We start from the raw sequence: 27,337 nt of genomic DNA on the forward strand, positions 1-27,337 counted from the left end.
GGAGGACCGATCAGCAGTAGCGGCGATCCGAGGGAACCCAGGAAGGTGAGAGATGGGTTATTTTAATTTTTTTGCAGCCCGGGCAGGACGGAGCAGGAATATTCTGCACCAGAGTACTCCTTTAATAATCTTAATCCTTCCAGTACCTATCAGCTGCTGTATGCTCCAGTGGAAAATGTGTAGTTCTTTTCTGTCTGATCCCAGTGCTCTCTGCTGACACCTCTGTCGATGTCCGGAACTGTCCAGAGCAGGAGAGGTTTGCTATGGGGATTTGCTCCTGCTCTGGACAGTTCCTGACATGGACAGAGGTGTCAGCAGAGAGCACTGTGGTCAGACCCCTACCAACGACACCCCTACCAACTGCTGGAAAAAAAAAAAATTTCAATTAACTGGTGCCAGAAAGTTAAACAGATTTGGAATTATTTCTATTTAAAAATCTTAATCCTTCCAGTACTTATTAGCTGCTGTATACTACAGAGGAAGTAATTTTCTTTTTTAAATATTTTCTCAGATTTCTTTTCTGTCTGACCACAGTGGTCTCTGCTGACACCTCTGTCCATTTTAGGAACTGTCCAGAGCAGGAACAAATCCCCATAGAAAACCTATCCTGGACAGTTACTGATACGTACAGAGGTGTCAGCAGAGAGCACTGTGGTCAGGAAAGAAATTCAAAAAGAAAAGAACTTCCTCTGGAGCATTTAACAGCTGATAAGCACTCGAAGGATTAGGATTTTTAAATAGAAGTAATTAACAAATCTGTTTAACTTTCTGGCACCAGTTGATTGAAAAAAAAAATAAATAGTTTTCCACCAGAGTACCCCTTTAACCCCTTAAGGACTCAGCCCATTTGGGCCTTAAGGACGCAGACAATTTTATTTTTACGTTTTCATTTTTTCCTCCTCGCCTTCTAAAAATCATAACTCTTATATTTTCATCCACAGACTAGTATTAGGGCTTGTTTTTTGCGCGACCAGTTGTCCGTTGTAATGCAATCACTTTACCATAAAATGTATGGCGCAACCAAAAAAATACTATGTGTGGTGAAATTTAAAAGAAAACCGCAATTTTGCTAATTTTGGAAGGTTTCATTTTCACGCCATACAATTTACAGTAAAATGACATGTGTTCTTTATTCTTTGGATCAATACGATTAAAATGATACCCGTGATAACATACTTTTCTATTACTGTTGCGCTTAAAAAACTTTTTCATTTTTCCGTATAAGCGGCGGTCTGAGGGTTCATTCTTTGCGCCGTGATCTGTACTTTTTATTGATACCATATTTTCTTATATTTATTAAACTTTTAATCCATTTTTTATTACTTTTTTTGGAATAAAATGTTTTAAAAAAGCAGCTATTTTGGACTTTTTTTACGTTCACCGTACGGTATCATTAACATTTAAATATTTCAGATATTTACGCACACGGCAATACCAAATATGTATATAAAATATTTTTTTAACACTTTTTGGGGGTGAAATAGGGAAAATGGGACATTTTACGTTTTTATTGGGGGAGGGGGTTTTTCAAATTTTTTCACTTTTATTTTTACACTTTAATAGTCCCCATAGGGGACTATTTATAGCAATCATTCGATTGCTAAACCTGTTCAGTGCTATGTATAGGACATAGCACTGATCAGGGTTATTTGTGATCTTCTGCTCTGGTCTGCGGGAAGGCAGATCAGAGCAGAAGACGCCGGGAAGGCAGCGGAGGCAAGTGAGGGGACCTCAGTCTGCCGTGCTGGATGATCAGATCGCCGCGGCAGCGCTGCTGGGGGCGATCCGATCAGCCATTTTAATGACCATGATGCTGCAGATGCCGTGATCTGTATTGATCACGGCATCTGAGGGGTTAATGGTGGACATCCGCGGGATCGCGGATGTCCACCATTACGAGCGGGTCCCTGGCTGCGATTAGCAGCCGGGACCTGCCGCGCATGATTCGGGCATCGCTCCGATGTTCGCGGTTATGCTTAGGAAGTAAATGTACGTCCTGGTGCGTTAAGTATCACCTCACCAGGACGTACATTTACGTCCTGCATCGTTAAGGGGTTAAAGCAGGGTTTTCCAACCAGGGTGCTTCCAGCTGTTGCATAACTACAACTCCCAGCATGCCCGGACAGCCAAAGGCTGTCCGGGCATGCTGGGAGTTGTAGTTTTGCAACAGCTGGAGGCACCCTGGTTGGAAAACCCTGCTTTATATTATCTTTTTAATGGGGTGGTGAAGGACCTAACATGGGGTATATAGAGAAGCTGCTGAACACTGGGTGGGACACGCCGCTTCAGATTAATAGGACATGAACCTCGATTGTCAGATGTTTGCCAAGGCATGTTTACAGTGGAGTCATGTGTATATGAAGGTAACCATGTGACAGACGACAGGTATCATGCACACATCTTAAGATTAAGGATGCTTGTACACCACGCTTTTGCTATACAGTTCCCGTATACGGTTTCAAGTTAAAAACCGTACAGAAAACCGTACAGAAAACCGTATGCCAAACACATCATCCGGTTTAGTCCGTTTTGCATCTTATACGGTTTCGCCTTTTTTATTTTTATTTTACCTGTATCCAAAGCCGTATTCTACCACGTTTTTTAGTCCGGGTGAAAAAAACGTATACTTTTTTTAAACATGGGAGTCAACGGCAACAGTACAGAACCGTATGTGCGTACGGTTCCATCCGGTTTTTACCATCTGGTTTTTGACTTTGCACAGTTTATTTTATTGGAATTTCAATCAAACAAGTGAAACTTTATTCAAAATGGAATGAAACGTTAAAAACCATATACAGGTTGAAATTTGTACACAAATTTTGAGGAATCCGTTTTTCATCAAAAAAACCTGATACGGGAACTGTATTGCAAAAACGTAGTGTGCCTGCACCCCAAGACATGTGCACGATACCCATGGAACATTAAACAGCTGCATCTCTACACACTTAAAGGGGTACTCCGGTGGCGTTTCATTAACTGGTGCCAGAAAGTTAAAACAGATTTGTAAATTACTTCTATTAAAAAAATCTTAATCCTTCCAGTACCTATTAGCAGCTGTATACTACAGAGGAAATTCTTTTCTTTTAGGAACACAGAGCTCTCTGCTGACATCTGTCCATTTTAGGAACTGTCCAGAACCGCATATATTTTCTATGGGGATTTTCTTCTACTCTGGACAGGTCTTAAAATGGACAGAGGTGTCAGCAGAGAGTTCTGTGTTCCAAAAAGAAAATAATTTCCTCTGTGGTATTCAGCAGCTGATAATTTTTCCAATACTTAAGATTTTTTAATAGAAGTAATTTACAAATCTGTTTAACTTTCTGGCACCAGTTGATTTAAAAAAAGCTTTTCCACCGGAGTTCCCCTTTAATGTCAATTCAGGGAGAAGAGAAAGGTGCAATACTGCCTCTATAAATCCCTGCCATACCCTGTTCACTTCTCTCCTGCATTAAACGCATCAAAGTCTATAAACGTCTGGCACATCGATAGTTTACATAAGGTCAGACCTTAGAGGCGCAGACAAAACTCTCCCTGGAAACAGCGGAGGCCGACAGCTGTCACAGACCGACATGTTACAAAACCGCGCATGCTGCCTTCATTTAAACTGGTCGGGATTCTACAAAGCCCAGAAAGTTGGAGAAGGTGTTGGATTTATCATCTGTGTAAAAACTTGCACAATATTTCTTTTTATTTGCACAGAATTTTTGGTGGGGTTTCTACATTAACCCCTTAAGGACTCAGCATTTATCAGTTTGTGTATTTTCGTTTTTTCCTCCTCACCTTTTAAAAATCATAACCCTTCCTTTCAATTTTCCACTTAAAAATCCATATGATTGCTTATTTTACCCAAAAAATCCACGGCGAAACGGAAAAAAAAAAATCATTGGGGGAGATTTATCAAATCCTGTGCAAAGGAAAAGATTCCCAGTTGCCCATAGCAACCAATCAGATCGCTTCTTTCATTTTGCAGAGGCCTTATTAGAAATGAAAGAAGCGAGCTAATTGGTTGCTATGGGCAACTGGGCAACTTTTCCTTTGCACAGGTTTTGATAAATCTCCCCCATTGTGCGACAAAAGTGAAGAAAAAAAAAACATTTTGTAACTTCTGGGGGCTTCCATTTCTACACAGTGCATTTTTAGTTAAAAATGAAACCTTATTCTGTAGGTCCATACGGTTAAAATGATACCCTACTTATATAGCTTTGATTTTGTCGTACTCCTGGAAAAAATCGTATTTTGGTTATGATCAGACTTTTTGATTGCTTTTTATTCATTTTTTAATGGTATAAAAAGTTACCAAAAATACGCTATTTATGACTTTGGAATATTTTTTTTTTTTTTTTTTACATGTACGACATTGACTGTGCGGTTTATTTAACTATATATTTTTATAATTTGGACATTTACGCACGCGGCGATACCACATATATTTATTTTTATTTACATAGTTATTTTTTTTTTTTTTAAACCCCTTAAGGACCGGAGGTTTTTCCGTTTCTGCATTTTCGTTTTTTGCTCCTTGCCTTTAAAAAATCATAACTCTTTCAAATTTACACCTAAAAATCCATATGATCGCTTATTTCTTGCGCCACCTATTCTACTTTGTAATGACGTCAGTCATTTTGCCCAAAAATCTATGGTGAAACGGGAAAAAAAATCATTGTGCGACAAAATTGAAAAAAAAAAACGCTGTTTTGTAACTTTTGGGGGCTTCCGTTTCTACGTAGTACATTTTTCGGTAAAAATGACACCTGATATGTATTCTGTAGGTCCATACGATTAAAATGATCCCCTACTTATATAGGTTTGATTTTGTCGGACTTCTGGAAAAAATCATAACTACATGCAGGAAAATTAATACGTTTAAAATTGTCATCTTCTGACCCCTATAACTTTTTTATTTTTCCGTGTATGGGGCGGTATGAGGGCTCATTTTTTGCGCCGTGATCTGAAGTTTTTAACGGTACCATTTTTGCATTGATAGGACTTATTGATCACTTTTTATTCATTTTTAAATGATATAAAAAGTGACCAAAAATGCACTATTTTGGACTTTGGAATTTTTTTGCGCGCACGCCATTGACCGAGCGGTTTAATTAATGATATATTTTTATAATTCGGACATTTCCGCACGCGGTGATACCATATATGTTTATTTTTATTTACACTTTTTTTTTTTATTGGAAAAGGGGGGTGATTCAAACTTTTAATAGGGGAGGAGTTAAATGATCTTTATTCACTTTTTTTTGCAGTGTTATAGGTCCCATAGGGACCTATAACACTGCACACACTGATCTTCTATGTTGATCACTGGTTTCTCATAAGAAACCAGTGATCAACGATTCTGCCGCATGACTGCTCATGCCTGGATCTCAGGCACTGAGCAGTCATTCGGCGATCGGACAGCGAGGAGGCAGGAAGGGGCCCTCCCGCTGTCCTGTCAGCTGTTCGGGATGCCGCGATTAGCCGCGGCTATCCCGAACAGCCCGACTGAGCTAGTCGGGAACTTTCACTTTCACTTTTAGCCGCGCGGCTCAGCTCTGAGCGCGCGGCTAAAGGGTTAATAGCGCGCGGTGCCGCGATCGGCGCTGCGCGCTATTAGAGGTGGGTCCCGGCTTCACTATGACGCCGGGCCCACCGTGATATGACGCGGGGTTACTGTGTAACCCCGCGTTATATCAGAAGAGCAGGACCAAGGACGTACCGGTACGTCCTTGGTCCTTAAGGGGTTAAATGGGAAAAGGGGGGGGTGATTCTGACTTTTAGGGAAGGGGGTGAAATCACATTTATTAACAGGGGGCTATAACATTGCACACACTGATTTCCTACACTGATCACTGTCATGACGCGGCGGTCCCGAACTGCTGGGATGCTTTCAGTTTCACTTCAGACGCAGCGATCGGTGATGTCCGATATTCGCCGCGGGTCCCGGCCGTTGATGGCTGCCGGGACGATACGGGGGTCACCCTGTGCCCCCTGCATTATATCGCGGGAGCTGGCGCAGGAGGTAAATATACGTCCTGCGCCATTAAGGAGTCAAATGGGTACTCATTTTTTTTTAAATCAACTGGTGCCAGAAAGTTAAACAGATTAGCAAATGACTTCTATTTAAAAATCATTATCCTTCCAGTACTTATCAGCTGCTGTATACAACAGAGGAAGTCCTTTTCTCTTTTCATTTCTTTTCTGTCTGACCACAGTGCTCTCCGCTGACACCTCTGTCCATTTTAGGAACTGTCCAGAACAGGATCAAATCCCCATAGCAAACCTATCCTGCTCTGGACAGTTCCTGACATGGACAGAGGTGTCAGCAGAGCGCACTGTGGTCAGACAGAAAGGAAATTCAAAAAGAAAAGAACTTCCTGTGGAGAATACTGCAGCTGATAAGTACTGGAAGGATTAATAATTTTAAATAGAAGTAATTTACAAATCTGTTTAACTTTCTGGCGCCAGTTGGAACTTACTGGGAGAAATATGGCTGCATCAGCAACTGTACCACCACCAGCGATGCCTGCATCTTCCCATGCCGGAGCTGAAGTTTGTGCCAGTCTAAAACTTTGGATCAACTCTTTTAAAAAGGAAATTTGTCATCAGCTGGACCTTCCCATTCAGTCGATCACTGACTGAGGCCAGTGATTGTTTGGGGGGGGGGGGGGGGGGGGGGGGGGGCCTGCGGAGATGCCTCGTCTCAAAAGTAGTTACAAGTGAGAGGCACAAAGTAGCTGGAACGGGAGCTGTGGGTGAACTTGGGGGTAAGAAGAGCGGGGAAAAATGTTATGAACCTGTATAAACCTTTTATAAGTTCTCCTCCTTTATCCAGAGCAGTGCCCAACAAACTGCACCCACCCTCCAGAAACTACAAAACTACAACTCTCAGCATGTACGGGCAGTTTTGCAACATCTGCAGGGCTGCAGTTTGGAGACCACTGATCTAGAGCAGTGGTCCCCAAACTGTGGCCCTCCAGATGTTGCAAAACTACAACTCCCAGCATGCCTGGACAGCCAACGGCTGTCCAGGCATGCTGGGAATTGTAGTTTCGCAACATCTGGAGGGCCACAGTTTGGGGACCACTGCCCTAGAGGATAGTTAGGTGATCTGTGCGGGTTCAATTACTGGGACCCCCATAAACTGCTGCTCCAGTTATTCTCTGTGGGACTTTCCTGGCTCTGGACTTTGCAGTGTTTGAAAGTCTTATAGTGAGTGAAGCGGTGGCCGAGCATTTACTCAAGATACAATTGACCTCTGTTATCAAAGTTAATCTTGGGGTAACTCTTAAAGGAAATCCGTCAGTGTCACCCGCAGTGTTCCAGGGCAGATACTGAGGAAAATAGCGGGAGTACGGAGCGGGGACAGGTTAGTATGGTTGTCATCAGTGTTACTTGCCTGTACCAACAGGTTAGTGCAGGTGACACTGATGAAGTCTCATCTTGAAATTAGCAAGAAGCGGTGACGATTAGGGAAAGACTGACAGCAGCTGAAATTAGGAGCTGTGGGTGATCAAGGTAAGGCGAGTATCACACTCTTAGGCTGGGTTCACACTGTGGAATTTCTGGGCCGAATTTCTGCCGGCGGCACTAGGACCGTGCAGACTGCATTGCAGTCCCCATAGAGGTCAATGCATTTCTGAGCAGATCTCCCAAAAGATCCACCCAGAAATGCATTGCCATCTATGGGGACTGCAATGCAGTCTGTGCGGTCCTAGTGCCACCGGCTAAATCTCCGGCAGAAATTCCGTAGTGTGAACTTAGCCTTACTGTGCCCTCGGGCAACATATTAAATACTTTGTAAACACTGAGATAACACTTTTTTTTGTTTTTAAAAGTTCACCCGTATTAAATGCATCGGTCACTTGATCTACAGTGGTTAAGCCGGCAATACAGTGTTGTAGGGGTTAACCACCCCATGCAAGTTATATTTGATAGTTGGATTTTGTGGCTTTGTTCCAAAAAAAAGAAAGAAAGTAAGAAATAAAAAAAAGAAATTCATCTATAGTAGCGTTTCCCAAACGGGGTGACTCCAGCTATTGCAAAACTACAACTCCCAGCATGCCAGGCCAAAAAAAAAAAAAAACGTAGCCTAAATCCCTCAAAGTCATTTAAAGCAGTGTTTCCCAACCTGGGTGCCTCCAGCTGTTGCAAAACTACAACTACCAGCCAAAGGCTGTCCGCGCATGCTGGAAATTGTAGTTTTGCAACAGCTGGATGCACCCTGGTTGGGAATCACTGTATGTAACAAGTCAAGCCACCATCACAGTAATGGGCGCTACAACATTACAGAGCAGCAACACAAGTTTATGTGATTCTTTCAGTGTCAAAGAGATGTGGACTGGGGTCCGCAATGCCTCTCCCCTCCAAAGTCAGGCCCGCTTTGCTTATTGGTTGACGCACAGAGCTCGTCTGCAAGCAGCAGCCCTATGTATATTGTCTGCGCAGGCGCAGTCAATGCGAATTGTGGCCCACGTGCTTTGAGTTTCAACCTGTCAGACTCTCTGCACATCCTTGGTACTGGGAGTTGTAATTTTAAAACATCTGGAGGGCAGCTTGGAGACCACATCTCTTAATAACTTTATCCATGCGCTGTGAGTTTTAACCCTTTAGAATCACTGCGCGTGCGTCACAATACCTGAATGTAAAGAGCCTGCCTCTAGTGATTGGTCTTCTATGTGCAGGCAATCTATACTGGGCTGCCACTGGCAGGTGAGCCCTGTGTGTGCCAAACAATTAACCCTGGGGCATTGTGCACCATAAGCCACGCCTCTCTGACACTCAAGCCGCACTGTATACATTTTTTTTTTATTATTATTGGAATAAAGCCATTAAACCAAAGTATGAAAATATGATAGTAAAATGGTACTCCGATGGAAAACAATGTTTTTTTATTAACTGGTGCCAAAAAGTTAAACAGATTTGGAAATTACTTCTACTAAGAAAAAAAACTTAAAGGGGTTGTGCACTGCCCTGACTTTCGGAGCTCTGCTCACAGCATCCGAAAGTTCATTACTCCGAACGCTGTGTGTGGGCTTCCGTGTTCGCCCGACACCTCGTGACGTCTTGCCCGCCCCCTCAACGAAAGTCTATGGGAGGGGTGAGCGACCGCTGTCACGCCCCCTTCCCATAGACTTTGGTAGAGGGGGCGAGCGTGACGTCACAACTGGTTCCAAAAAGTCTATCAGATTTGTAAATTACTTCTATTAAAAAAAAAATCTTAATCCTTCCGGTACTTATCAGATGTTGTTTACTGCAGAGGAAATGCTTTTCTTTCTGGATTTCTTTTATGTCTGACCACATTGCTCTCTGCTGACACCTCTGTCCATGTCAGGAACTGTCCAGAGCAGCGTATGTTTGCTATGAGGATTTGCTCTTGCTCTGGACAGTTCCTGACATGGACAGAGGTGTCAGCAGAGAGCAATGTGGTCAGACATAAAAGAAATCCAGAAAGAAAAGCATTTCCTCTGCAGTAAACAGCATCTGATAAGTACCGGAAGGATTAAGATTTTTTTTTAATAGAAGTACTTTACAAATCTGATAAACTTTTTGGAACCAGTTGTTTTAAAAAAAAAAAAAATAAAAAAAAATGCTTTCCACCGGCGTACCCCTTTTATCCATTAAACCCAAGAATGAAAATATGATAGTTAACCCTTACTACACTGTGTTGCCAGGATAACCACTGTAGATCAAGTCAATGGAGGAAAAAAAATAAATAAATGACATGCAACAAATCTGCGCGCTTTCTAATGAAGAAGTCGGTGCGCCGCGGTTATACGTAGCTGGTCGTACAAGTACATTTGTGAGCTTTCTTACTATTTCATCCACACACATGGCTTTCCTCCAGTGCAAATCTGCATCATAGCCTCTTAGTGTGAACGCATCCTAAACCTCTCAGAAGGTCATCTATGGAACTCCCAGCATGCACAGAGAGCAGAACGCAGGCTAAACCTCTTACAAAGTCATCTACACCAGCGTTTCCCAACCTGGTGTGCCTCCAGCTGTTGCAAAACTACAACTCCCATCATGTCCTGGACCACAGAACGCAGCCTAAACCTCTCAGAAGGTCATCTATGGAACTCCCAGCATGCACAGAGAGCAGAACGCAGGCTAAACCTCTCACAAAGTCATCTACACCAGCGTTTCCCAACCTGGTGTGCCTCCAGCTGTTGCAAAACTACAACTCCCAGCATGCCCTGGACCACAGAACGCAGCCTAAACCTCTCACAAAGTCATCTATTGTGGAGATTCTCAACCAGGGTGCCTCCAGCTGTTGCAAAACTACAACTCCCAGCATGCCTGGACAAAAAAAAAAAAAAAAATAGCCTAAATCTCTCAAAGTAATTTAAAGCAGCGTTTCCCAACCTGGGTGCCTCCAGCTGTTGCAAGACTACAACTCTCAGCATGCCTGGACATCAGAGCAAAGCCTAAACCACACAAAGTAATCTATAGTAGAATTTCTCAACCAGGGCGCCTCCAGCTGTTGCAGAACTGCAACTCCCAATACGGCCTAGACACAGCAGAACGCAACGTAAATCTCTCAGGCATATACAGTAGTAAGGGGACCTCCAGCTGTTGCAAAACTACAAATCCCAGCATGGCCTGGACAACAGAACGCAGCCTAAACCTCTCAGTCATCTAAAGCGGGGTTTCCCAATCTGGGTGCCTCCAGCTGTTGCAAAACTACAACTCCCAGCGTGCACGGACAGCCAAAGGCTGTCCGTGCATGCTGGGAGCTGTAGTTTTGCAACAGCTGGAGGCGCCCTGGTTGGGAAACACTAAGTAACAAGTCAAGTCACCATGATAGTAATGGACACTACAACATTACAGAGCAGCAACACAAGTTAAACTACTACACAACTTCGTATGATAAGAAACCAGCGTGTGACTACAAAGCCCAGCAGAACCTCCTTCAAGTTGTCTCCTCAGAGCCGCATCCAGCACATGTCAGAGCCCCGTTCACACAGCGCGGTTCCGGCCCGCCCTCACTCACCCCCAGATAACATAGTTGGTCTTGACGTTCTTCGGCCACGAGAACTCCCCGAATATAACTTCGTCTCCCTTGACGTTTATTTCCTTCTTCTGGATGTTGTACTGACGCAGAACGCTCAGCACGTCCGCCATCTTCTCCTCCTCCTCCTGACTGCTCTGGCCGCAGCGAGGACCCCACCAGAAGAGCTGCCCGGCGAGAGCGCCTGATTCGTCCCTGCTAAGGCCCCTCCTGAGTTGTCCGACGCAATGCCTGATGGTGCAGCTGTGACGTCTCGCGCGACCTAGGCGTCCGTGGCAGACGCCTGATGAGTTTCGTCTGTGGTGCGCATGCGTACTGGGGTGCCTGTTAGGATTTTTTTTTTTTTTTTTTAGCTGAGGTGTTGCATTGGTGTTTTATTTATATATATTTTTTCAACTCTTTTTTTCCGTTTTGTGGAATAGGACTTATGTGGGTAACTTTCTAGCTGGTAATATGTTATAAATGTTATACTGTCCATAGATGCTTTAGGGAGTTCTCCAACCTGTGACTCACCAGCTGTTACAGAACTACAACTCCCAGAATGCTCTGACAGCCTGCAGCTGCAAATTCAGTATCTAGGGCAACGTCCTGAAGATCTTCTGCTGTTACAGAACTACAACTCCCAGCATGCACTGACAATCTCTGTTTCATCTAGAGTAGTGTTCTTAATACTGTGGCTCTCAAGCTATTGAAAAACTACAACTCCCAGCATGCCCTGACAACCTGCAACATCTACAGTAGTGTTTTCCAACCTGTGACTTTTCAGCTGTTACAAAACTACAACTCCCAGCATGACCTGACAGCTTGCGGCTGCAACTTTGGCATCTAAAGCAGAATCCTGAAGCTCTTCTGTGGCTAAAGAACTACAACTCTCAGCATGCACTGGCAACCTGCAACATCTAGAGTAGTGTTCTTTAACTGTGACTTTCCAGCTGTTACAAAACCACAACTCCCAGCATGATCTGACAGCTGCAACTTTAGCATCTAGAGCTGCATCCTGAAGCTCTTCTCTGGTTACAGAACTACAACTCCCAGCATGCCCTGACAACTGCAACATCTAGAGTAGTGTTCTCCAACCTGTGACTTTCTATCTGTTGCAAAACTACAACTCCCAGCATGACCTGCAGCTGCAATTTTAGCATCTAGAGCAGCATCCTGAAGCTCTTCTCTGGTTACGGAACTACAACTCTCAGCATGCCCTGACAACCTGCAGCATTTTGAGTAGTGTTCTTAAACCTATGACTTTCTACAACTCCCAGTTTTACATAATTTAGTCCGCCAGGGCATTCTGGGAGTTGTAGTTTTGCAACAGCTGGAGTGCCACAGGTTGGGGAACGCTGCTCTAGATGATGTTGCAGGTTGTCAGGGCATGCTCGGTGTTGTGGTTATGTTACAGAAGAGCTTTAGGATGCTGCTCTAGATCTCTGTTTCCCAACCGGGTGCCTCCAGCTGTTGCAAAACTACAACTCCCAGCATGGCCGGACAGCCAAAGGCTGTCCGGCCATGCTGGGAGTTGTAGTTTTGCAATAGCTGGATGCAGGCAGGTTGGGCACCACTGCTATAGATGCTGAACATGCAGCAGCAGGCTGTTGGGGGCATAATGGGAGATGTAGTGTTGCAATCACTGGAGAGCCACAGTTTGAAAAACACTGTTTTAGATGCTACAGGCTGCCCGGGGATGCTGGGAGTTGTAGTATTGCAACAACTGGAGAGCCACAGATTGTATACCTTTGCTTCAGGGCATGTTCACCTAGCAGAAATCTGAGTTGTGCCATCGGATTTGTGTCACCATATTCTCACACTCTCAAGTATTCTCGTAACATTTTATATTTACATTAATAAAGCTGGGTGTTTGCGCAAAAATGTGCCGCAAGTGGGCGGGGCTTAGTGTAAGGTGGGCAGAAAGAGAGTGTGGCTTCCCGCGCACACCTGACTTACTACAATTTATGCTGAAGAACTAGCGTAAATTGTAGCTCAGAGCTAGTGCAAATTTTCAATCGTGGTGCATGCACAACGGCTGCAGTGCCTGATTCCTTAAAGGGGTACTACCGTGCTGACAACTTATCCCCTATCTAAAGGATAGGGGATAAGTTGCCTGATCATAGTTACATAGTTAGTATGGTTGAAAAAAGACATACGTCCATCAAGTCCAACCAGGGAAGGGTGTAAGGGGATAAGGGGAAGGGATGTAGTTTTATAATTCTGCATAAGCATTAATGTTATTTTGTTCCAGGAATGTATCTAACCCTGTTTTAAAGCTGTTAATTGTTCCTGCTGTGACCAGTTCCTGAGGTAGACTGTTCCATAAATTCACAGTCCTCACGGTAAAGAAGGCGTGTCGCCCCTTTAGACTAAACCTTTTCTTCTCCAGACGGAGGGAGTGCCCCCTCGTCCTTTGGGGGGGTTTAACCTGAACAGTTTTTCTCCATATTTTTTGTATGGGCCATTTATATACTTATATACGTTTTTCATATCCCCCCTTAAACATCTCTTCAAGACTAAACAATTGTAACTCCTTTTATCGCTCCTCATAGCTAAGATGTTCCATGCCCCATATTAGTTTAGTCGCGCGTCTCTGCACCCTTTCCAGCTCCACAGTGTCCCTTTTATGAACAGGCAACAAAAACTGAACAGCATATTCCAGGTGAGGCCGTACCAATGCTTTATAAAGGGGAAGTATTATGTCCCTGTCCCTTGAGTCCATGCCTCTTTTTATACATGACAATATCCTGCAGGCCTTGGAAGCAGCAGCCTGACATTGCATGCTATTCTGTAGTCTGTGATCTACAAGTACACCCAGATCCTTCTCTACCAGTGACTCTGCCAGTTTAATCCCCCCTAAGACATACGACGCATGCAGGTTATTAGTACCCAGATGCATAACTTTACATTTATCTACATTGAACCTCATTTGCCAAGTGGATGCCCAGACACTTAGTCTATCCAAGTCATCTTGTAACTTATGCACATCCTCTATAGACTGTACCGTGCTACAAAGCTTGGTGTCATCTGCAAAGATAGAAACAGAGCTGTTAATACCATCCTCTATATCATTGATAAATAAATTAAACAACAGCGGGCCCAGTACTGAACCTTGGGGTACACCACTAATAACCGGGGACCAATCAGAGTACGAATCATTGACCACCACTCTCTGGGTACGATCCATGAGCCAGTGTTCAATCCAGTTACAAACTAAAGTTTCCAAGCCCAAGGACCTTAACTTACCTGTCAGATGTCTGTGAGGGACAGTATCAAACGCTTTGGCAAAATCCAGAAACACTATATCCACAGCTATTCCTCTGTCAAGGCTTCTACTCACCTCTTCATAAAAGCAAATTAGATTGGTTTGACAACTTCTATCCTTAGTAAACCCATGCTGGCGATCACTTATAATACTATTATCCCCTATGTATTCCTGTATGTAATCCCTTATAAGCCCAAACAATTTACCCACAATGCACGTTAGACTTACCGGTCTATAATTGCCTGGCGAATACCTAGAGCCCTTCTTGAAGATTGGTACCACATTAGCCTTGAGCCAGTCCCTTGGCACAATAGCAGACACCAGAGAATCTCTAAATATCATGAACAAGGGTACAGATATTACTGAACTTACCTCTCTAAGAACTCTTGGGTGTAGTCCATCCGGCCCTGGAGATTTGCTTACATTTACTTTACTTAACTTACCTTGTACCATCTCTACATTAAGCCAGTTCAGTACATTACATGATGTGTTACCAGCACTGACTTGGCCAATGTCAGCTCCTTTTTCCATAGTGTATACAGAACTAAAGAACCCATTCAGTAGCTCCGCCTAAACCCATTCAGTAGCTCCGCCTCATGCGGGGTCCCGCCGCTGGAGACCCCCGTAATCTTGCACGCAGCACCCCGCTCTCATCAGGCCCCGTAGCAATGTTCGCTCCGGGTCTGATGACTGCCGATCACAGGGCAGGAATATTGTGACGTCACTGCTCCGCCCCTCAATGTAAGTTTATGGCAGGGGGCGAGACAGCTGTAGACCTGCCATAGACTTGCATTGAGGGGCGGAGCGTGATGTCAGACGGGGGCGGAGCTGTGACATCACAATCACCGGCCCGTCATCAGACCCGGAGCTCAGGGGCCTGATGAGAGCGGGGTGCTGCGTGCGAGATCGCGGGGGTCTCCAGCGGCGGGACCCCACGCGATCAGGCAACTTATCCCCTATCCTTTAGATAGGGGATAAGTTGTCAGCACGGTAGTACCCCTTTAAGGTATGCTCCACGTTAATCTTGCCTACCGGTAGCTAGTGGGATTTTACTCACAGTCTACCTGTCATTCGGTTAAAAAAAAAATTGATATGTCGTACAGTCATACCAAAAATTTTGTTTAGTCAGGGTCTGAGTGTTCAAGACTCTGACGGATCACGAGAACGAGAGGGGAGAAGTGCACGCCTAGGGTGTTTTCTCCCAACTCTGTGTCATGTGACCAGGAGGGATTCATAATGTAAATATATGGGGCTCCATAGACACAGAGCAAAGAGAGGAGCGAGCATTTCTCTACCTGCTCATTCTCATAATCAGTTGGGATCAGCAACCAAACCAATTAAACATTTGCAACCAAACCAATTAAAACTTTGACCTTTGCCTAGGACATAGCAAACATTTTTTAAAGGGGTTATCCAGCATTAGAAAAAGAGCTGATAAAAGTATAGTAGGGAAGTGCCTAAAACTTAGCGTTTAATTTTGATATTTTAAAATACACCAATATAGGGGGACATTTATGAAAGCATTTACCCGTTTTTTTCTTTCACATAATTGTCGCAAAAAAGTCACAACCGACTACGCAATTTTCTGTACGAAAATCATCCCTAAGAGTGAGAAAAGCAAGAAAATTGATTGATGCTTATGTCAGCAAGTTTTTGAAATTGACTTGCAGTAGTAAGAGATTTATCAAATGCGACTGTCGCTAAAAAGTCGCTGTCACGATGCCGGCTGGCAGGTAGTGGATCCTCTGTGCCAGAGAGGGATTGGCGTGGACCGTGCTAGTGGATCGGTTCTAAGTCACTACTGGTTTTCACCAGAGCCCGCCGCAAAGCGGGATGGTCTTGCTGCGGCGGTAGTGACCAGGTCGTATCCACTAGCAACGGCTCAACCTCTCTGGCTGCTGAAGATAGGCGCGGTACAAGGGAGTAGACAGAAGCAAGGTCGGACGTAGCAGAAGGTCGGGGCAGGCAGCAAGGATCGTAGTCAGGGGCAACGGCAGGAGGTCTGGAACACAGGCTAGGAACACACAAGGAAACGCTTTCACTGGCACGATGGCAACAAGATCCGGCGAGGGAGTGCAGGGGAAGTGAGGTGATATAGGGAAGTGCACAGGTGATAACACTAATTGGAACCACTGCGCCAATCAGCGGCGCAGTGGCCCTTTAAATCGCAAAGACCCGGCGCGCGCGCGCCCTAGGGAGCGGGGCCGCGCGCGCCGGGACAGGACTGACGGAGAACGAGTCAGGTACGGGAGCCGGGGTGCGCATCGCGAGCGGGCGCTACCCGCATCGCGAATCGCATCCCGGCTGGAGGCGGTATCGCAGCGCCCCGGGTCAGTGGATCTGACCGGAGCGCTGCAGAGAGGAGAGTGTAGCGAGCGCTCCGGGGAGGAGCGGGGACCCGGAGCGCTCGGCGTAACAGTACCCCCCCCCTTGGGTCTCCCCCTCTTCTTAGAGCCTGAGAACCTGAGGAGCAGACTTTTGTCTAGGATATTGTCCTCAGGTTCCCAGGACCTCTCTTCTGGACCACAACCCTCCCAATCCACTAAAAAAAAAGTTTTCCCTCTGACCTTTTTTGATGCCAAAATCTCTTTGACGGAGAAGATGTCCGAGGAGCCGGAAACAGGAGTGGGAGGAACAGATTTGGGAGAGAAACGGTTAATGATAAGTGGTTTAAGAAGAGAAACGTGAAAGGCATTAGGAATACGAAGAGAAGGAGGAAGAAGAAGTTTGTAAGAGACAGGATTAATCTGGCACAAAATTTTGAAAGGACCAAGATAGCGTGGTCCCAACTTATAGCTAGGGACACGGAAGCGGACATATTTAGCGGAGAGCCATACCTTGTCTCCAGGGGAAAAAATGGGAGGAGCTCTTCTTTTCTTATCCGCGAATTTCTTCATGCGTGAAGAAGCCTGTAAGAGAGAATTTTGGGTCTCTCTCCATATGATGGAAAGATCACGAGAAATTTCATCCACAGCGGGCAGACCAGAGGGCAAGGGGGTAGGGAGGGGGGGAAGAGGGTGACGGCCGTACACCACGAAAAATGGGGATTTGGAGGAAGATTCAGAGACTCTGAAATTATACGAGAATTCGGCCCAAGGTAGAAGATCTGCCCAGTCATCCTGGCGGGAGGAAACAAAATGTCGTAAATAATCACCGAAGACCTGGTTAATTCTTTCTACTTGTCCATTGGATTGAGGATGATATGCAGAAGAAAAATTTAATTTAATCTTGAGTTGTTTACAGAGAGCCCTCCAGAATTTAGACACGAATTGGACGCCTCTATCCGAGACGATCTGCGTAGGCAACCCGTGAAGACGAAAAATGTGTACAAAAAATTGTTTAGCCAACTGAGGCGCTGAAGGAAGACCAGGAAGAGGGATGAAATGTGCCATTTTGGAGAATCGATCAACGACCACCCAAATAACAGTGTTGCCATGGGATGGGGGTAAGTCAGTAATAAAATCCATACCAATCAGAGACCAAGGCTGTTCGGGGACGGGCAGAGGATGAAGAAAACCAGCGGGCTTCTGGCGAGGAGTCTTATCCCGGGCACAGATAGTGCAGGCTCGCACAAAGTCCACCACATCTGTCTCTAGAGTCGGCCACCAATAGAAGCGAGAGATGAGTTGCACAGATTTCTTGATGCCCGCATGACCTGCGAGATGGGAGGAGTGACCCCATTTGAGGATTCCGAGGCGTTGGCGTGGAGAAACAAAGGTCTTTCCTGGAGGAGTTTGCCTGATGGAGGCTGGAGAAGTGGAAATCAGGCAGTCAGGAGGAATGATGTGTTGAGGAGAGAGTTCAACTTCAGAAGCATCAGAGGAACGAGAGAGAGCATCGGCCCTAATGTTCTTATCGGCAGGCCGAAAGTGAATTTCAAAATTAAATCGGGCAAAGAACAGAGACCACCTGGCCTGGCGAGGATTCAGCCGTTGGGCAGACTGGAGGTAGGAGAGGTTCTTGTGATCGGTGTAAATAATAACTGGAAATCTTGATCCCTCCAGCAGATGCCTCCATTCCTCAAGTGCTAATTTAATGGCTAGAAGCTCTCGATCCCCGATGGAGTAGTTCCTCTCCGCCGGAGAGAAGGTCCTAGAAAAAAAACCACAAGTAACAGCATGCCCGGAAGAATTTTTTTGTAGAAGGACAGCTCCAGCTCCCACTGAGGAGGCATCAACCTCCAATAGGAAGGGTTTAGATGGGTCAGGTCTGGAGAGCACGGGAGCCGAAGAAAAGGCAGACTTGAGCCGTTTAAAGGCGTCTTCCGCTTGAGGAGGCCAAGACTTGGGATCGGCATTTTTTTTGGTTAAAGCCACAATAGGAGCCACAACGGTAGAAAAATGTGGAATAAATTGCCTGTAATAATTGGCGAACCCCAAAAAACATTGGATGGCACGGAGTCCGGAGGGGCGTGGCCAATCTAAGACGGCAGAGAGTTTGTCTGGATCCATTTGTAGTCCCTGGCCAGAGACCAAGTATCCTAGGAAAGGAAGAGATTGGCATTCAAACAGACATTTCTCTATTTTGGCATAGAGTTGATTGTCACGAAGTCTCTGAAGGACCATACGGACATGCTGGCGGTGTTCTTCTAGATTGGCAGAAAAAATCAGGATATCGTCCAGATATACAACAACACAGGAGTATAGGAGATCACGAAAAATTTCATTAACAAAGTCTTGGAAGACGGCAGGGGCATTGCACAGGCCAAAGGGCATGACCAGATACTCAAAGTGTCCATCTCTGGTGTTAAATGCCGTTTTCCATTCATCCCCCTCTCTGATGCGGATGAGATTATAAGCACCTCTTAAGTCCAGTTTGGTAAAAATGTGGGCACCTTGGAGGCGATCAAAGAGTTCAGAGATGAGGGGTAGGGGGTAGCGGTTCTTAACCGTGATTTTATTAAGACCGCGGTAGTCAATGCAAGGACGTAGAGAGCCATCTTTTTTGGACACAAAGAAAAATCCGGCTCCGGCAGGAGAGGAGGATTTACGGATAAAGCCCTTTTTTAAATTTTCCTGGACGTATTCAGACATGGCAAGAGTCTCTGGGACGGACAGAGGATAGATTCTGCCCCGGGGTGGAGTAGTGCCCGGGAGGAGGTCGATAGGACAATCATAAGGCCTGTGAGGAGGTAGAGTCTCAGCTTGTTTTTTGCAAAAAACATCCGCAAAGTCTATATAGGCCTTAGGGAGACCGGTTACAGGAGGAACCACAGAGACACGGCAAGGGTTACTGGGAACCGGTTTTAGGCAGTCCTTGGAACAAGAGGGCCCCCAACTCTTGATCTCCCCAGTGGACCAATCCAGGGTTGGGGAATGAAGTTGAAGCCAGGGAAGTCCAAGGAGAATTTCAGAAGTGCAATTGGGGAGGACCAAAAGTTCAATCCTCTCGTGATGAGATCCGATGCACATTAGAAGGGGCTCCGTACGGAAACGTATGGTACAGTCCAATCTTTCATTGTTTACACAATTGATGTAGAGGGGTCTGGCGAGACTGGTCACCGGGATGTTGAACCTGTTGACGAGAGAGGCCAAAATAAAATTTCCTGCAGATCCGGAGTCCAAGAAGGCCACAGTAGAGAAGGAGAAGGCAGAGGCAGATATCCGCACAGGCACAGTAAGACGTGGAAAAGCAGAGTAGACATCAAGGACTGTCTCACCTTTGTGCGGAGTCAGCGTACGTCTTTCCAGGCGGGGAGGACGGATAGGACAATCCTTCAGGAAGTGTTCGGTACTAGCACAGTACAGGCAGAGATTCTCCATGCGGCGTCGTGTCCTCTCTTGAGGTGTCAGGCGAGACCGGTCGACCTGCATAGCCTCCACGGCGGAAGGCACAGGAACAGATTGCAGGGGACCAGAGGAGAGAGGAGCCGGGGAGAAGAAACGCCTCGTGCGAACAGAGTCCATATCCTGGCGGAGCTCCTGACGCCTTTCGGAAAAACGCATGTCAATGCGAGTGGCTAGGTGAATGAGTTCATGTAGATTAGCAGGGATTTCTCGTGCGGCCAGAACATCTTTAATGTTGCTGGATAGGCCTTTTTTAAAGGTCGCGCAGAGGGCCTCATTATTCCAGGATAATTCTGAAGCAAGAGTACGGAATTGTACGGCATACTCGCCAACGGAAGAATTACCCTGGACCAGGTTCAACAGGGCAGTCTCAGCAGAAGAGGCTCGGGCAGGTTCCTCAAAGACACTTCGAATTTCCGAGAAGAAGGAGTGTACAGAGGCAGTGACGGGGTCATTGCGGTCCCAGAGCGGTGTGGCCCAAGACAGGGCTTTTCCAGACAGAAGGCTGACTACGAAAGCCACCTTAGACCTTTCAGTGGGAAACTGGTCCGACATCATCTCCAAGTGCAATGAACATTGGGAAAGAAAGCCACGGCAAAACTTAGAGTCCCCATCAAACTTATCCGGCAAGGATAGTCGTAGTCCAGAAGCGGCCATTCGCTGCGGAGGAGGTGCAGGAGCTGGCGGAGGAGATGATTGCTGAAGCTGTGGTAGTAACTGCTGTAGCATAACGGTCAGTTGAGACAGCTGTTGGCCTTGTTGCGCTATCTGTTGTGACTGCTGGGCGACCACCGTGGTGAGGTCAGCGACAACTGGCAGAGGAACTTCAGCGGGATCCATGGCCGGATCTACTGTCACGATGCCGGCTGGCAGGTAGTGGATCCTCTGTGCCAGCGAGGGATTGGCGTGGACCGTGCTAGTGGATCGGTTCTAAGTCACTACTGGTTTTCACCAGAGCCCGCCGCAAAGCGGGATGGTCTTGCTGCGGCGGTAGTGACCAGGTCGTATCCACTAGCAACGGCTCAACCTCTCTGGCTGCTGAAGATAGGCGCGGTACAAGGGAGTAGACAGAAGCAAGGTCGGACGTAGCAGAAGGTCGGGGCAGGCAGCAAGGATCGTAGTCAGGGGCAACGGCAGGAGGTCTGGAACACAGGCTAGGAACACACAAGGAAACGCTTTCACTGGCACGATGGCAACAAGATCCGGCGAGGGAGTGCAGGGGAAGTGAGGTGATATAGGGAAGTGCACAGGTGATAACACTAATTGGAACCACTGCGCCAATCAGCGGCGCAGTGGCCCTTTAAATCGCAAAGACCCGGCGCGCGCGCGCCCTAGGGAGCGGGGCCGCGCGCGCCGGGACAGGACTGACGGAGAACGAGTCAGGTACGGGAGCCGGGGTGCGCATCGCGAGCGGGCGCTACCCGCATCGCGAATCGCATCCCGGCTGGAGGCGGTATCGCAGCGCCCCGGGTCAGTGGATCTGACCGGAGCGCTGCAGAGAGGAGAGTGTAGCGAGCGCTCCGGGGAGGAGCGGGGACCCGGAGCGCTCGGCGTAACAGTCGCTATAGAGGAAAATTTAGCTTAAATTTACTCCAGCACATTCCTGGCTTACTAAAATGCCTTACATCCTCTACAATGAATTGTCCTCTTCTATTAACCCCTTAAGGACCAATGCAAATAAACCTGTACGCCCCTGAAAGACCAGGCCTGTTTTTTCAAATCGTGGATGTCTGTCTTTATTAGAGAATAACTCTGGTAACGTTTTGCCAATCACGATAATTCTGACATTGTTTTTTTGTCACAAGTTGTCCTTCATGTACATAGTAAAACTAAGCCGATATCATTTGTAGTTTTTTTTTACAATGCAAAAAATCATGAAATTTTTACAAAAAATTACGATTTTTTCCTATTTTAACACTAATTGGCTGCATATATTTATACATACTGACCAAATAGTTTATGAAACTTATACTTTCAGATGTCTACTTTATTTTGACGTCATTTTTTAGTTTTTAATTAACATTTTAAATCAGTTAGAAGCCTAACAATTTAACTTGAAATGTTGAACATTTTGAAAATTTGAAAAGTACATCTTTTTTTATGTGCTATGCAAGGTTTGCAGAAATTAAAAGGTAGTAGAACATAGGAACACCCCCCCAAATGACCCCATTTTAAAAACTAGACCCCTCACGGTATTCGCTAGGGGGTACAGTGAGTATTTTAACACCATAGTTTTTTGGCAGGAATTATTACAAAGTCAGTGTTAAAAATTCGAAAATTGCAATTTTTCACAAATGCATCATTTGGGGGGCATATTTTTTGTACATCACTTCTGATATTGAAAGAAATGCACCCTATATTTTATTTAGCTGCTTGTCCCATGTTCGGAAATACCCCCGCTTTGGCCATATATGGTTCCTTGGCGGCGTGGTAGGACTCAGAAGGAGAGGAGCGCCATTTGGCTTTCAGGGCAGAACAGTACCCCCACAAGTGACCCCATTTATATACCGCACCCCTACAAGTTATTGGCTGGACCAGGGACCTCTCTGATTGGTCCTTGGTCGGCTGGCAGTATAACGCGTCTGTCTGTGACAGTTAAGGCTCCTGATGGATATATCCGCCATGTTGTGGGAATAAGCACCCGCTCATGGCGAATATATCCATTACTGCTGCGGCTGGGTAGCTCAGTGTGTCCGCTCATGACTGCTGGCGGAAAATCCGCCGCTATGAGTGGACGCACAAAGCTACCCAGCCGCAGCAGCGAGCTCATTACCGTGACTGCTGCATAATGTGTAGGATCACGTAGCGGACATCCGCAGCATATTACATGCTGCGGATGTCCGCCAATGCGATCCTACACATTATGCTTTTTTTTTAAAATTAGATTCATTTAATAAATGTATTTTTTACATATATTTTTTTTTACACTTTTATTACATTTGTATTTATTTTTACACTTTTATTTTATTTATTTATTTATTTTTACACTTTTTAATGCTTTGGAATACTTAGTATTCCAAAGCATTGCAGTTATATGCTGCCTGCCAGTTTTCACTAGCAGGCAGCATATTTCACTAGCAGGCAATACCCAGGGCAGACCTGGGGGTCTTTGTAGGACCCCCGGCTGCCCAGGTATGCAGCAGCACCCCGCGATGCTCCGGGGTGCTGCAGGAGAGACAGAAGTGAACTTCACTCCCGGCAGTGCGGCAGGCCCCGGTCAGCCGCGTATTACACGCAGCACCCCGCGATCGCGATGCGGGGTGCTGCAGAGGAGACAGAGGGAGCTCCCTCCCTCTGTCATAACACTTACAGCCCGCAGTCACTTCCGACCGCGGCTGTAAGGGTTAAAACTGCCGGGACCGAAGTTTACTTCGGTCCTGGCAGTGCAGCAGGGTCCCGGCTGTGTGATACAGCCGAGTCCCTGCCGCGATCTCGTGGGTGCACTGGGCAGCACCCACGAGAATAATGGACGAGTATAGACGTCCAGGTGCGGGAACGGCCGCCAACCTGGACGTCTATACTCGTCCGTGGTCGTTATCGGGTTAATGGTATTCTTTTTATTTATTTATTTTTTTTTTTATGAAAGTGTGTTATAACTACATTATTCAATGTTAATGCTTACTTTTGTGCACTCTGTGAATTTTTTTTTTATTTTTTGGGGCTTTTTTCTTTTGACACTGATTGCCATAATCAACCTCTTCTGCTCAAGCTAATTCCTATCTTTGCTTGTCAAAACATAATTTAAAACTTCTATTTAAAAAAAAAAAATAATAATGACAATAAAATGCATATGAGAACCTTTTTTATTCACTTAAAACTCAAAATATCGTTGCCAAATTTATTGGGCGAGTTTGGTGGAATAGAGTCTCCTACAGGTTGGGTTGTGGCAATGGCGGACAACATACTTTGTAATATTTCTTCCACGGCAATATGTTGGGAAATGTGTTTGGATTTGGACCTCCTCTTACCACCTACTTGTGCCATCATAACGGGTTAGGCAACACTGGATGGTTTTGAGCCCGAGAAACAAGTGAGGACAGCAGAGATCCACCTCTTTAGCTAACATGGGAACAGCAGAGTAATCTCCGGCGATTACCTCACAGCTTTTGCTTACGTGGAGGGATTTTCCCGCTTTTGCTTACGTGTGACAACTTTATTAAGGCCCTGCAACAGAATAATAAATTTGTCGCACGTAAGCAAAACAGTAGTTGAAAAAAAATTACTAAAAAATAGACTACAAAAGCAAAGTTTCATAAATGTCCCCCATAGTGCGCAAGTATATATAAAATATCCTAAAATAACCAAAACTAGTTATAAAACGGACCGGGTTACTGTTATTAATTGGTGATCAAGCTATTTCACCGCATGATATCACCCATAGTAACCGGTGGAACCACTTCCACAACATACATTCGTGATAAGGCCAATAGCAACCAATTATACCACGTGTATATTAGAGATACGGTTATTGCATTATATCACCATTAGCAATCAAATCTCAATGCCCCTCATTCATCAAGTTATATCTCAATTGCTCTCAACACGTTTCTACCACAATCACATGGCGTCCTCAGGAGAGACCACTTGGGTAATAAAAATGCATGTATAGCATAGAAATGTATCACTCAAGGTAATGAATAGAGATATATGAATAGATAATATGGGTAAGTATATTTGAGCACCACACAGAATCAATGTCTGTAAAGTAGGGCAGGAATTGTTGCTTCATGTATCCTAAAAAGAAAAGATAAAAAAATACCTACTATAAGTCTACAGCTTCTTATAGTGTAAGGCTAGGTTCACACTACGGAATTTCCGCCTGCAATCCCGCTTTGAAATTGCAGGCAGAAATTCCGCTTGCTATGTATAGTGTAGTGAATGGGTGTCCGTTGCTCATTCTTCAGGCGGAAATACTCGGGGAACACATTGCAGTCTGGCCACACTCGGAATCTCCGTGCAGAAACTTTCTGCCCGGAGATTCCGTAGTCTGAACCTAGCCTAATTGTACAGTGCTGTGGAGTAATTTAGTGCTCACTCACAGGTCCCCCGTGCATCCAGTGGTGACCTAAAGAAAACACATATAAACGGACCTGTGAGTTACTTTCCAAATGTCCAGATACCTGCAAACAAGTCCTCTGCTATGCAGTACTTACGATTCCTTTGCATGGTCAGGATCTCACGTATGAAGCGCTAACCGCAGTGACGGGGAGCCGTGCAGCATCAGCGGCTACTGTGCCGGCATCTGGCATCATATCTGGTTGCCGAGCGACCGCATGTATCAGCCGGAATATAGTCTCTGCATTGTGATTTCGGCAAGAGATTTATACTCAGTACCGAGATCACCTATGGAGGATAGTGTAGGGCTGATTATTCTCAAAAACTTACAGGGAATATATGCATATATAGGTTTAGTTATCAGGTATATACTGATGCGGTTATATACATAGTTTGAATTCTTCCTATTGCCTATTTTTTGCAGTAAGTATTTCAGTGACACTATATGCTAGATAAAAAAATATATATATATATACTCCAATCAGACTCCTCCCTAAAAAAAATGTGGTAACCTAAGAACGGACAGATGCTATCCCACGTGCCCTTTTGAACTCAGATGGGCACTGGGTCCCTGGATGTAGGAGGGATGTCAACATCTATACGTTATCAGGATCCTACTATTTATATGATAGACAATTAAAGGGAGAGGGGGAAGGGGGGATGCAAGTTTTAGAAATGAAGGAATGGACAACTGCGGCAGAGTCATCAAAACATCGGACACATGATAATATTAGTGGCACCCTCCCAGGGCATAACCTAATAATAGATTAGAGGGGTAGGGGTTGGCATGGGCCTAGGGAACCTATCACCACCCTATTATACCTGAGAAACCCTAACACCTAGGCAGGGTGTGATGCCCTGAAAAGTGCTGTCCCACTCTCGTACCTCCTACTTGCCTAACAGTCCCTTTTCTAGCCAGTGATACTTACTCAAGACTAGCTACAGTCTCCACTGTCTGCCTTACATCACCGTTCCATTGTAAAAGAGGGAGTGCCACTATATATTAAAAAGTCCTGTGAGCGTGTCACACATGCACACACAGAAAACAAGCAAAATTTAATTGATCACTCTAACCCCTAGGGGAGACTGTGTCTAACCTATGTATCTATCTGCATTCTTTTTGTAGCAATAGCCGGTCGATATCCCCTCCCCTAGGAGAGGGACAGATTTTGTCTATACCCATAAACTTCAAATTGCTGATATTTCCTCCATGGATTTCGTTCATGTGTCGTGCCAATGGTTTGTCACGGCCGTGTCTTATGTCCCCCAAATGCTCTAAGAACCGGATTTTTAAGGGTCTTTTAGTTTTTCCAACGTACTTCAAGGAACATGCACAGGTGGCTAGATTACACACCGCGTCATACAGTTAATAAATTTATGTAGAATAAATTCTTCATTTTTTTATTTAATAACATTAGGGCAGGCTTTGCAGTGACCACAGGGGTGGCATGCCGGGTTTCTCAGGGCTCTCTCTAACCAGGTTTCTCCTTCCACCTTAGACGGGGGCAAGTGACCCTGCGTAAGGATATCCGCTTAATTTCGTCCCCTTCTAAACGTCAATAGAGGAATCTCAGGGATTTTATCTCAAACATCAGGATCCATTCGGAGTATATCCCAATGTTTACGTAGGATCTCACACATGGCTGTTGAGCCATGATCGTAAGTAGCTACTATTCGTGTAACATTAGTTTCTTGGGTTCTTAGTTTTGGTATAAGAAGTGAGTATAAGAAGTCATTACCTGGGTCTAGAAAGGGAATACTTCTAAGCAGATGCCAATACATGTGATGGATACCCTCTTTCCTGAAACCGTGTACGCATGTCCCTTGCCTCTACCACAAAGTCCCCCCTCTCCGAACAGTTCCTCCTGAGGCGGAGATATTGTCCAAGCAGGATACCCCTTTTCAGGTGCCCCGGGTGGCAACTCTGCCACCTCAGGAGACTGTTCGTTGCGGTGGTTTTCCAATGGATGGTAGAGTACCATCTTGGTTTTTATGTATGTTAATATCTAAAAAATGGTAGACAACTCTTCTGAATTTCAAAGGTAAAATAAAGTCCCAAATTATTTTCATTCAGGGATTTAATAAAGTCCCTAAATTGCCCAGACGATCCCTGCCATAATATCAAGATGTCATCTATAAACCTTGCCCAAATAAGGGCACACTCACTGATTTGTTCCCTTGGGTGGGATCCTGATAACATATAGATGTTGACATCCCTCCTACATCCAGGGACCCAGTGTCCATCTGGGTACA

At 45.4% G+C, this 27,337-nt stretch overlaps 1 protein-coding gene across 1 annotated transcript in view; it reads right to left on the minus strand.

Annotated features, from left to right (window-relative positions):
- The window catches only part of CDC73 (cell division cycle 73), an 89,336-nt gene extending 78,134 nt beyond the window's left edge, over window positions 1-11,202 (minus strand). The window contains exon 1 of the mRNA XM_056523549.1: window positions 10,979-11,202. Within this exon, the coding sequence (XP_056379524.1) occupies window positions 10,979-11,109 (131 nt within the window). The 5' untranslated portion in view covers window positions 11,110-11,202. The remainder of the gene's footprint in view (window positions 1-10,978) is intronic.
- Window positions 11,203-27,337: the final 16,135 nt, after the last annotated feature.

This window comes from Hyla sarda, chromosome 6 (assembly GCF_029499605.1).
Source record: "Hyla sarda isolate aHylSar1 chromosome 6, aHylSar1.hap1, whole genome shotgun sequence".
Classification (NCBI taxonomy): domain Eukaryota; kingdom Metazoa; phylum Chordata; class Amphibia; order Anura; family Hylidae; genus Hyla; species Hyla sarda.